The sequence below is a fragment of the Chanodichthys erythropterus genome, chromosome 7 (assembly GCF_024489055.1).
Source record: "Chanodichthys erythropterus isolate Z2021 chromosome 7, ASM2448905v1, whole genome shotgun sequence".
Classification (NCBI taxonomy): Eukaryota; Metazoa; Chordata; class Actinopteri; order Cypriniformes; family Xenocyprididae; genus Chanodichthys; species Chanodichthys erythropterus.
The window spans coordinates 42,536,918-42,550,422 of record NC_090227.1 but is presented as its reverse complement, the minus strand read 5'-3'; the positions used below and the strand labels follow the sequence as shown (position 1 = coordinate 42,550,422).

At 32.2% G+C, this 13,505-nt stretch overlaps 1 protein-coding gene across 1 annotated transcript in view; it reads right to left on the bottom strand.

Moving 5' to 3' along the window:
• Window positions 1-1,584: 1,584 nt before the first annotated feature.
• LOC137023480 (protein NLRC3-like) overlaps window positions 1,585-13,505 on the bottom strand; it is a 60,981-nt gene continuing 49,060 nt past the window's right edge. Inside the window, exons 13-18 of the mRNA XM_067390646.1 lie at window positions 12,391-12,564; window positions 11,461-11,634; window positions 4,179-4,352; window positions 3,226-3,387; window positions 2,341-2,496; window positions 1,585-2,021 (exon numbers count right to left, since the gene is read on the bottom strand). Coding sequence (XP_067246747.1) covers window positions 2,358-2,496; window positions 3,226-3,387; window positions 4,179-4,352; window positions 11,461-11,634; window positions 12,391-12,564 — 823 coding nt within the window. The 3' untranslated portion in view covers window positions 1,585-2,021; window positions 2,341-2,357. The remainder of the gene's footprint in view (window positions 2,022-2,340; window positions 2,497-3,225; window positions 3,388-4,178; window positions 4,353-11,460; window positions 11,635-12,390; window positions 12,565-13,505) is intronic.

The following is a 13,505-nucleotide window of genomic DNA, read 5'->3' as shown; positions in this document are numbered from 1 at the left end:
CCACAGCAGTGTGAAAGATCAAATGTGCTTTGATTGTGGGAAGACTTTTGAGTTGAAACTGCACCACAGTGTATTCATTTTCATTTTGTTCCATTTATATTTCAATTTCTTTTTATGGAGTAATATTAGTGAGTGATTAAAATAAATGTAGAATAGAGTGTGTGTATGATTGAGTAGTTTTTGACTCTCTTACTCCTACTAGAAATGATGTAAGCTCCTTCCTGCACATAAACACATTCCAATAAGCTTATAATAGTTAGGCCTATAGCAGCTAAAGTTAGATTCAATTTTATTAATAATATTGAAAAAGAAGACATCTGGAAGACATATTTTTTAGATTGTTTGAACATCTGCAATGCGTCAAAAGGATGTTTCCTGTCAGATGTCAAATAGATGTTTAGAAAATGTCTTTAAGATGTTGATGATTTAGAATCTATGTAAAACTGACATCTTATATCAGATGTTTTTACACAGTACGAATGCAAACATGTTCTCTCGCAAAACTGTTGCATTTACTCGAGAAACTTTGAGTTCTTTTGTAATGGAAAAAATATAAAAATATATTTCAGTGCTAATGTAAGCGAACACGAAGCGAAGATTTGCAAAAGTATTCCAGTTACCGTACAAAAGCTCTCTCTCTCTCATCATTATATATCCCTTTTATTTAAGCTTGTTTACACAATGGAATAAAAAATAAAAAAGGTAATTGTGACTTTTAGTTGTTATTTTCCCCCCTCACAGTTGAGAGTCTATATCTCACAATTCTGACATGTTTTCCCTCTGTTGCGAGTTAAAAGTCAGAATTGTGAGTTATAAGGTCAGATTTGTGTGATATAAAGTGATATGGTCAGAATTGCATGATATACAATCAGAATTGTGATATAAGCAATTGTGAGAAAAAAAGTCTGAATTTCGAGTTTATAGCCTCTCTCAGAATGCTGACTTCTTTTCTCAGAATTGCGAGATAAAAAGTTGCAATTACCTTTTTATTTTACTTTTTTTATTATTAAGTTCAAGGTTTCTGAATGTGACCTTAAAGAATTCACAACATTTGATTCGAAATTAAAATGAACAGAAGAGTGTGAATAAAACAACTTACCAGCAATTTGTAAATCTGAGGAAATATTTACATTAGCTGCTGGATGTGTGTATAATTGGCTTATTTTACTGTATTTAATTATTACATGGCCTCTGGCCTCCTGGTCTTATGAACAAATCAAATGTTGGTAGATTAAATGTAAGGTATCTAATTCACCTGCATAATAAGTGATTCCTGTATAATAATTGTAATTCATTCATACTCATTACAGCTGGGAAAGTCTCAGCAGTGATGATCAGGAAATATAGTGGAATCTCTCTATCTGCTGTTGCATCTTAATACCAGTTACACTAAAATTAAGTCTAGGCCTACTGAACTGATTCACTTTTCAAAGTAAATAAAATAATCAAGTTTTTACTTGTATATTTACAAAATATGGATTGAATATCTAGACTGGTGAATGTGAAAGCTACAACCTAAAATGTGTTGAATTATGGGTACATTAATGCTGTCAATAATAAATCTCAGTCTGGGCTGGTGTGAGATAACAGGCTTTATATGTATGTCAGTCAAAGCTTTGTCTTAGGTACAGAGAGACATATTTATGCATTGAGACAAACAGTTTCATACAAATAAAAAAAAAAAAATGAAAAAATAAAAATAAAAAATGAAAATAAATATTCTGCATAGAACATAAGAGGAATATAATTGTCAAACAGATCAAAGTAAAATCATGATATAAAAAAATATATACATATGACATATGACTGATTTAACTTTGCATATGTATCACACAATGATGTCATTTTAATTTTAGACTGTTTATAACATTTAATATATTTAATTGCTAAATTTGACAATTACAATTACAATAGCAATGTTTTAATTGCTTCATTATGGATGAGTTTAATCCCAACATCATTATGATGAAGGTCTTATACTGGAAACTCATATTCCTGCGTATCGTCCTCCTCTAATTTACCTGTAAAAAAGCAAAATATCTTGTATGAACACTAAATCAACAATAACCATTCAACATTACTCACAATGTGTATGTTTCTATTAATGCTGCATAATTTAATTTGTGAGCCTGTTCCTTTTTAACACACAAGAGCAAGTATCATAAACTGTACATTTGTACATAAAGCATGCTATCTGAAGCTGTTTAAATGTACTGTACAATACAGGTAAAAACAGCTTGAATTTGTAATAGCTGATTATTTATAAATTGCTTTTAGCAGCATCTCGCTAAAATTACCATCACACACGGTATTCATTTATTACAGTATTATAGCAAGAACCTTATGAGGATCTTTCATCATGATGGTGGCTTTTCTTGTGCTGCTGATTTCACAGGATCCTCCTGGGCTTTAGATCGAGTAAGCCATCCACCAATGCTACTGAACACGTTTGCAGCAGTGTTTACAGCACTGCTAATCCAGCCTTCTTCCTCTAGGCTGTGAGGAGGAAACAGAAGAGAAAATAATCAGTGTTCAGTGGAACAAGTTGCAAATTAATTATTATATTTAATTTAAGTACAAACTGTAATAGATTGTAACTAACATTAAATTCCTGTAAACAGATTAGCTACAGATTTAACATCATTTGGCACATGCACTTTCTCCTTGGCAAACATTTCGAAACAATATTTCAGGGTTTTTCCTAGGTCAGAATGGTCTTCTGTGGTGACTGATGAACACGGTTATTCACACACACACACACACACACACACACACACACACACACACACACACACACACACACACACACACACACACACACACACACACACACACACACACACACACACACACACACACACACACACACACACACACACACACACACACAGGGATTCCATGTTTTATGGGAACATTCTATTGGCATAATTAAAACAATTAATATTCTGTAAAAACTGTATATTCTGTCCCCCTACACTAACCCTACCCCTAAACCTATCCATCACAAAACTTACTGCATTTTTTGGATTTCAAAAAAACAAAAACAAACGAACAGTTTAGTTCATTCTGTAATAATATCCCACATCAGATCACAGAAGAGTTTATTAAACATTTGACTGACATTATATTGAACAAAAACATGATATTAATGTGATAAATTATTGTGTTTTTAAAATAACATGCTAACACTTATGCACCTGTTGCAACAAAAGCATGTTTCCTCACCTCAGGTTACAGCTTGAGTCTTGTATCAGGTCAATGAGCTGCTGCCTGGAGGATCTGATGTTATTTTTACTCAGATCAAGCTCTTTTAAAAACTGCAGTGCTTTTGTGTTTGTCAAAGACTGAGTTAAAGAAGAAACATCTGTGATGCCACACTCATTCAGACTAGAAAGAGACAAACAGACAGAACGAAAAAAAATACATTTTAATTTCAACCCAGAGGGTGCTGACATGTTTGCATTTCCCTCAGCACAATTTTGCAGGAAAAATCAGCCATCTCAATAGGAATCCTTGTGATGAGAGACGATCAGTGTCAGAGAAATTCACATATATGAATTTTACATCAATATCAAATCTGACAGGAAAATTCACAGTTGCTTGATTTGCACATCAAAGCTTAGTTTAATCAAAGCATAGTTTAATCCTGTCATTCTTCAAGAAGATAAAGTGCTGCAGAATAAAGAAGTTGTTTAGAAAATGTTTCACACAAGCTTCACAACTGGTCTACTAATATTAAATTACTAATATCAGCTAATTAAATTACACATTAAGCTCTGTTTGGTTGGATTAATGTGTTTTCCAGGCAACTATGCATTTATCCCACTGCTGTTTGTGTTTACTCTGTGTCTGAAATCATCTTATCATATCATACAAAACTGTGAAGTTACTGACTGATGAGGGTCCTTGTGCCACAGTGTTCACATAAAGCTAATTGATTATGAAATCATCATCTGCCATTATGGCCAAAACTGACCTACTCTTGGTACTTGCTGGGTATCAATTTAAAACCCTGCTTTCATCAGATCACAAAACACATCACTAGAGAAAATTATTTTCCATACAAATAACGTAAACTCAGGCTCTTCATGAGATATTGAGTGAAAGTGATTTGGTTAAACTGTTTTATGTAGAAGTGAATTTAAGTATTTTGATTCTTGTATGTGAACATTACTGACCTCAATCTCTCCAGTTTACAGCGTGAATCCTTCAGTACTTCACACAAGATCTTCACTCCTTGGTTTTCTATTTGATTCCCACTGAAGTTCAGTTCTCTCAGGTGTGAAAGACTTAAACACAGATGTTGAGTCAGGATGAGACACTGTTTCTCTGTAATGCTGCATCCACACAGACTGAGGACAAAGAGAAACAACAAATGCTCAGATGAATGTAAATTCACCATGAGTGAGTGTCATACAGTAAAATACAACAACATGGAAACTTAATTACAGAACCATAAACCATGAGAGGAGCATAACTAAAAGGAAATAATCAAATCATCTTCAAAATGTATGTGAGTTATGAATGTACATTAAGACTTAGGTTCAATATAAAACTGATTGAAAAACTGAATCAACAAATTTATTAGAAATATAATTAAATATACACTTTTTTTTAGAGTTTTAACTTGATACAAATGAAGAAAATATTGAATAAATGACAAATTAAAGACATTTTTGTGTAGTTTACCATCACTAATACAAATTTACTTAAAGGTGCCCTAGATTCAAAAATTGAATTTATCTTGGCATAGTTGAATAACAAGAGTTCAGTACATGGAAAAGACATACAGTGGGTCTCAAACTCCATTGTTTCCTCCTTCTTATATAAATCTCATTTGTTTAAAAGACCTCCGAAGAACAGGCGAATCTCAACAAGAGCCGTTGCTATTTTCATAATTCATAAACACAACTTTATTCTTTATAAATCTCTCCAACAGTGTAGCATTAGCCGTTAGCCACGCAGCACAGCCTCAAACTCATTCAGAATCAATGTAAACATCAAAATAAACACTGTACTTACGCGATTAGACATGCTGCATGATGAACACTTTGTAAAGATCCATTTTGAGGGTTATATTATCTGTGTGAACTGTGTTTATGCTGTTCAAGGCAAGCGCGAGCTCCGGGTGCGGAGAGCACGAGAATTAAAGGGCCACACACCCTGAATCGGCTCATTTATAATGATGCTTCAAAATAGGCAGTTAAAAAAATGAATTAAAAAAATCTATGGGGTATTTTGAGCTGAAACTTCACAGACACATTCAGGGGACACCTTAGACTTATATTACATCTTTTAAAAAAAAAGTTCTAGGGCACCTTTAAAGCTGCAGTGCAGAAGATTTTTGGTGGGGGGCTGGCCAAGATGGCGTCCGATACAGACAGAGTATTTTGTTGTTAGAGTTTATTCTCGTTTTTCACACCCATTGAACAACTTTACAGACTTTTTAACCCTTGTACAGCGTATAGCATTGAATAATGGAGATGCAAATATGTAAATTAACGGTCTTCAACCTTTAGAAATAAGTATTTACAAAGGTTATACCAACGACCGAAAGCTGCGCAGTTGAGAGATAGCCTAGCTGGAAACTTTTCCCCGTGAGTGGTTTGCTATAATGGCCGAAAGGAAACGAGGGAAAATACAGAAAAGGGAAAATCTGGTTCAAGGAAAGATCGTTCTGGTGATCACGCTGAAAATCAAAAAATGGAAGTCATGGAGACGCATCCCTACGCTCGTTGCAGTAGTCCAGATCCCACTCCAATCCCGGGTTCGGAGCCATGCACGCCAGATCCAAAAAAAAGTAAACAAGAGCCATCACTTTCTGATGTACAGAATAACATCGTACAAATACTGGCGGAGAAAATGAATCAAAACACTGAATCCCTACACCAAGAGATCAAACAAAACAGAGAATGCATAAACTCTTTAAAGGAGGCTACCGATTTTCTCTTCAAAGAGATGCAGGATGTTAAGAAATACGTTGTAACTGTTAAGGAAGTGAACGAAGAACACCAGAAGAGAATATTAGAGCTGGAAGAAAGGGTAAATGAGGCTGAAAGATACCAAAGAAGATGGAATCTAAGGCTTTATGGTCTGACAGAACAAGAAGAAGAGAATGTCAAACAACGAGCGATTGACATATGCCGCGCTGTGGTACCGGAGGCTGCAGATAACTTTCTTCATCACATTGACATTGTACATCGAGTCGGGAGGAAAACTGCAGAGAAAGTTCGACCGGTCATCCTGAGATTTACAGCGAGATCAACCAAGGAGCTTCTATGGAAAAATTCAAAGGGATCAGAATATCTTAATTCCAGAAAGTTAAGGTTTGCAGAGGATCTAACAACGAAAGACAAAGACACTCGCAACAGACTTTGGCCTCAAATTGATGCTGCGCGCAAACAAGGGAAAAAAGCATTTTTTGTTGGTGCTAAAGCTATAATCAACGGCAAAGAAATCCGTGGATAGCCAAATTGATGATGAGGTTTCATGTTTCTTGAAGGAAATATCCTTTATATCTTTTCTAGAAAGTTTCAAAGTAAATGCAACATTACACATTTATTTTTGAGTTGATATAACTTGGGCCTTATATATGCTGAGCATTTGTTTATATGCTGAATATGATGATGAAGGGCTGGTATTTTTGTGTTATTTAATTTTTATTTCTTTTACCTCCAGTTGAAGATCGTTGTATTTTTGGTGTTATATACGACACGCGATTATTTAAGTTATTAATGTAAAGGTTGTTCTTGGGTGAACGGAAAGCACTTGTCTTAGTAGCTTATTAAGATAGTATGTCTTTATGTTTATATTCGTTCAATGTTAAGGGCATTCGTGATTTGTTAAAGAGAAAGGCAATTTTTTTATTTCTTAAAAGATTTAAGGCTGACTTTTATTTTTTACAGGAAATTCATGCAGTAACATCTGACTTTATTTTTTGGAAAAATCAGTGGGGTAGTGATATTTGGTTGGCATATGGGAGTAATAAATCCGCAGGGGTTGCAGTTTTGAAAGGCAATTATAAAGGGAAAATTCTAAAAAGTAAAGCTCACTCTGGTGGAAGGTGGTTGATTTTGGTTGTAGAAAATGAAAATAATGTCTTAATTTTGGGGAACATCTATGGTGACAATCATACCTTACAAAATCGGCTGTTATTGCAAAATTTTAGGGAAGAAATAATGGATTTCTTAAAAATATACTCTAGAGCACAATTGATTTTAGGTGGTGATTGGAACACCATTAATGATCCTTTTTTGGATTGTTTTCCTCCTCGTATTAGTAGACCATCCCAATACACTGATATATTCAATTTAAACTCCCAATTAAATTGTTGTGATGAATGGAGGCACAGATATCCTGATAAGATAGACTTTACTTGGAGTAATAAAGATAGATCTTTACAATCTAGAATCGACTTTTGGTTGACTTCTGAGGAACTTGGAGGTCAAATTCAAGAGATTGACATTGTGCCTTCTGTCTTCAGTGACCATAAAATGATTCACATAGTTATAAACCTTGGAGATACAAGAACTCGAAGATTCAATTTTAACTATTGGAAATTAAATAATTCACTGCTTGAAGATACTCATTTTAAGGATAAAGTTAAAAGTCTGATAAAGAGATGCTACAATAATGCTAAAATATCAGGCTTATTTGGAATAAATTGGGAAATTATGAAATACGAAATTAGAAAATTTGCAATCTCAAGAAGTAAAGAAATAGCCAAAACCAAAAGAAACAGAGAAAATGTTTTAATTCAAAGTATAACCGACATCTATGATAAACAAGTAGAAAGTGAACAAGATAAAAATATTTTAATAAAATTGCAATTGGAATTAGAACAAATCTATGAATATAAAGCTAAGGGTGCATTCATAAGGTCACGGAGAAAGTGGTTAGAAAAAGGTGAATCCAATTCTAAATATTTTTTCAACCTTGAAAGGAAAAATGGAGATTTTTCTTCCTTAAAGAAACTTAAGATTAATGATTCTCTTACAATGGATCCAAATTTAATATCTAATTATGTTGCAACATTTTATAAAAATTTATATACACAAAATGATAATATAGGTAATACTGCTCTTTTTCTTGATCCACTTAAGAAATATGTTAAAATTATAAATCAAGAATCCAAAATAATTTGTGATCAAGACATCACTCTTAAAGAAATTCAAAAATCTATTGAAAAACTTAAATGTAATAAGGCACCAGGTAATGACGGTCTGACCGGTGAATTTTACCAAGAATTTAAAGAAGATATCTCAAAATTTCTTTTATATGTCTTCAAAGAAATATTGGAAAAAGAAGTAATGTTGCCAACTATGTTACAAGGATTGATTACCCTCATTCCTAAGCCAGGTAAAGACTTACTAAATATAGAGAATTGGAGACCTATAACTTTGATCAATAATGACACTAAATTATTTTCACATATTTTTGCAAATAGACTAAAGTTAGTTTTAAATGAAATCATAGATGACTCTCAATCTGGCTTCATAAGTGGAAGATATATTGGCAATAATATTCGATTAATACTGGATCTGATTGATTACGATTTTCTTTTAAATGATAATAGTTATATTCTCTTTATAGATTATTATAAAGCATTCGATACTGTAAACCACAACTTTATATTTGATGTTCTTGACTTCTTTGGTTTTGGCAATAACTTTACCCGTGCAGTTCGTACATTATACAATAATTGCAATAGTTCTATTAAACTACCTTTGGGGACCACTCCTAGATTTAATATAGGTAGAGGTGTCAAACAAGGAGACCCATTATCTCCTCTGTTGTTTCTATTGGTCATGCAAGTAATGTATCTACATATTAAAATTAATCCGTTTCAAGGTATTCAGTTGGCCAATAATGTAATTAAATGTTCCCAATTAGCAGATGATACGGCAATTTTTCTAAAAGACATAAAAGAATTAAAATTGGCTCTAGAATGTCTTAATGAGTTCTATTTAGTATCAGGGCTGTCTATAAATATGAAAAAATTTGAATTATTTGCCTTAAAAGAAAGACCTTGTAACTTGTCAGATTTATGTGGCATTCCAATTAAAGACCATTTTTCTTATTTAGGAATTAAGATCTGCAAAGACCAAAAAGAAAGAGTAAATCTTAATTATACTCCATTAATTAATAAAATTCAAAAGAAATTCAACATTTGGCTAATGAGAGACTTATCCTTAAATGGGAGAGTTTTATTATCAAAGTCTGAAGGGTTATCTAGATTAGTTTACATGGCAATGGCCATAGATGTTCCAAAACGTATCATTAATGAGATAAACGTATAAATGTATAATTCAGATTTTGATCTCCATATCCATTTACATATATTATATATATCTTCCAAGGGGTTTTTTCCCTCCTAGGACTTTTTTCCCAGTGCTAGCACGCTGGTTTTTTCTCCTAGGGGGTTTTTTCCACCCCTGGGAGTCAGCCGACATTGGCTTAATGTAGCACCATCTTGTATATGTTACATATTATCACGCTTGTTTGTACAGCTTATTTTTAACCACTTCCCTTTTTTCTGTCCTTCTAATATGTAAAGCTGCTTTGAAACAATCACCAATTGTAAAAGCGCTATATAAATAAATTTGACTTGACTTGACTTGATAAACAAAAATATATATAATTTTATTTGGAAAAATAAACATCATTACTTGAATAAAAAAACACTTTGTAATTCACTTAACCAAGGTGGGCTTAATGTACTTGATTTTGAAATATCTAATACTATTTTTAAAATTAAATGGATACAAAACTATATTCGTTCCAAAGATAAATTATGGTATTATATCCCTAATATTATTTTTGCAAAAGTGGGTGGTATTGAATTTCTTCTTAATTGTAATTTTAATATTAACAAACTTCCCATAAAACTTTCAAATTTTCATAAACAAGCACTTTTATCATGGATTCTTGTATACAAACACAACTTCTCCCCTCACAAATGCTTAATTTGGAATAATAAATACATTACACACCAAAATAAATCTTTATTTTTAGTCAATTGGCTTAAAGAAAATATTTTGTTGGTTTCACAACTATTGAATTGTAGTGGTCATTTACTTACTTATTCAGAATTAAAAAAAAAAAAAATTCAATTTTTATACCTGCCAGTGAGTTTATGATGGTAATTAATGCTATTCCCTCAGAACTTATAAATTTACTACAAAATAATTTAAATGAAAAACCAAAATTAGACCTTAGTCTTAAACTGGAAGGTATACATTTAAATGACAAAAAATGTAATAATAATTATCTCAGAACAGTGTGCCAAATTTCCACTGTTCCGTTAGCTATTGGATTTTGGAGATCACAATTTCAAGATGTCAATTGGAAAGAGACCTTTACAATTTCCAGACGCTTTTGTATCACCAATAAAATTAGGGAGGTATCATTTAAAATAGTTCATCGCATTTATCCTGTAAAACAGGTAATTTCAAAGTTTTGTAAAGATATTGACCTGAAATGTGTTTTTTGCAAAGAGGGAAATGAGAGTATTGTACATTTATTTTATGATTGTATTTATACAAAACTATTTTGGTGTGATCTGGCTTTTTTTGTGAAAAATAGTACTAATATTGAATTACAACTTAAAGTAAAAGATGTTTTATTTTTTTATGAGAATACTGGTGACTTCAAATTTTGGTATATTGTGAATTTACTCATTATATATGGAAAATTCTTTATCCATAAATGTAAATGGGGAGGAAAAAACCTAATTTTACTCATTTTAAAATAGAATTTGTTCACTACTTGTATACATTAAAAGAAACAAAAAATAACAAAGCTAAAAAAACTGTAACTTATTTTAAAGCCTTAAATCTATTCTGTGAATAATTTATAATATCTACTTGTTTACATGTGACATTTTTGCTATTTTCTCTTCTTTCTTTTTTTTTCATAACATTTAACTTGATGTATATATAATGTAAAATATGTTATTGCCCTTGTATGTTTATTGTTCAAAATTGCAATTAAAAAAAATAAATTAAAAAAAATAAAAAATAAAAAAGAAGATTTTTGGTTAAACCAGAAGACAAGCCTATGAAGTTTTTTTTTTTTTTATATATATTCAACTACTAATATTTGACTTTTTGTATAAAAAACATGGCTAATTTCATAGGCTAACATCCACAAACATAAGATCTCTAAAAACATTTCATAAAAGACATTTCCTGACCCTTTTTATAAAAGTAGATTTTATAAAAAGTACCATAAGTGCTGTAAAAACCGTTAAACTAAGTTTGTCAGATTTCAGCATTTGACACTTTCTCCTGACAGACATACTGAACCATCAGTCCATCAGCTCAGAGTGCTTCTTTTCTTTAGACAATAAAATGCCAAAAGACACAGTGCTATAAACAGTGTGTCTGTCCTGTTGTCTTAAAATATCTAAATAATGAACTGTAAATCACACTAACTGCTGTACAGTAAAATGATACTAACTGTAGTTTCTCCAGCTTGCACTGTGATCTGCTCAGCAGAAAACCAAGAGTTCCAACTCCAGAGTCTCCCAGTTTATTCCCACTCAGGTTCAGCTCTCTCAGGTGTGACGGATTTGATTTCAGAGCTGAAGTCAGGAGGACACACTGCTTCTCTCGAATACTGCATTTACACAATCTGAAAAAACACAAAGAACAATGATTCAGATCTATGATGTCATCTCTTTCCCCACTATTTTTATCCATAATTTTCCAGCAATACTGTACATGTTTTCACTGTTTTACAGAAAGGAAGAGGACAGAATCTCTATTATGAAAGAAGCAGCAGAAACAAGCAATTGATGTTCTCATCACATACAGTACAAAAAAAAAAAAAAAAAAAAACAACAACATGATCATCAAACATTAATCTGCATATAAAATAAAAATATATGAAGCTAGAATCAAATGATTTTGTTGTCGTTTCTCAGCAGAGGATCTGTTCTTTATTTTGATTTATTGAATGTTCAGATATTCATCCAACAAAATATTCTGGGGGCCATGAAACTTTTGTGAAAATGATCAAAAATGCTGACAGTAAAGAGTTAAATAGATGCAGTAGGCATTTAATCTGTCATAGAGTGTATTGTTCCTATGGACTATTTTTAACACAGTCACACTAGTTCTGTATGCTGGAAACTGTTGCAGATATGAATAGCATAACATTTCTGCAGAACAACATGTACACAATTAGTACAATGACATTTGAATTGAATAAAATTAAATTTAATGCAATTACTGGTTAGTTAGGTGCCTACAATTAAGTGTGACCAACAGGAAAATGCAGTTGTAGTTCAGGTGAAATGATACAGTATAAACAATATAACCTAAGCTCTGTTGTCTTTAACTAACTAAACAGTAAACTTCATCACACTGAAAATATAATGATACTAACTGTAGATTTTCCAGTTTGCATTGTGGGTTCATCAGTAGATCACTGAGGCTTTTTACTCCAGAGTCTCCTGGTTCATTCCCACTCAGGTCCAGCTCTCTCAGGTGTGACGGGTTTAATATCAGAGCAGAAGTTACAGCAGAACAACCTTTATCTGTCATACGACAGCTTCTTAACCTACATTATGAGAAAGAAAGAACAAGAAAATAAGACACAAGAAAAGAAGATAACTCTTTATTCTGTAAAGTCACATCCTTTCCATAAACAAACAAAACAAAAAAGACATTCAGAGGAAGAGAGATCATCATTCAGGGCCGTACACTGAGACATGTATGCTGAAAAAAGCAAAAATATTATGACTACCTTCCTAATCAAAATCATACTTTGTTTATATTTACAAAATACAATTAAGTTAGTCAGTGAAAACATTAAAAATAATTTCTTTGTACTCATGTAAGTTAAATAAAGGTTAAAGAGAACTGAATCACAGATTCTTTAAATTCCTCAGATTTATCACAAATCTAGTGAAATACTGTAATAATCTGCCCACAAAAATGTTGGAAATTATGCGAATATGAAAATAATGCATCATTTGTGTATTTCAGGTGTGTGGATCAAAAACAAATCAAAAACAGAAGAACGAAAAATGGGGATCCACACACATCAAAATATAGGCCAAAAAGCTCACATTAATTTATTAACAGAAGTCACAAACAGAATGAAGTTCAAAAGTGGAAGTAAAGCAATGTGCAGCAAAATGTTTTCAGGTTCAACCCTTCATCAGTGTCATGTGCTTCCAAAACATCCACCTGCACAAGGCAAGATACACTAAATGCTTATGCAAGAACGCTTGACATAAAGCGTTATTATGTAAAGATCATACTGTTCATACTGTAAAGCGAAGTGACAGGCGGATGATTTTTGAGCACAGTGTACAGATGTGACTAATTGATAATCAAATTCATTATTTTCATTATCGGTTATAAGCAACCTTTGTATGTTAAAATAAAGTTTATGTGCAGACCTGTCATTTATTTCACCAGATCACTAAAGAGAATATTTTTTCACAAAAAAAATGAGGACAAGTATAAAGTAATTTTAAGCATTTTGATTGTTGT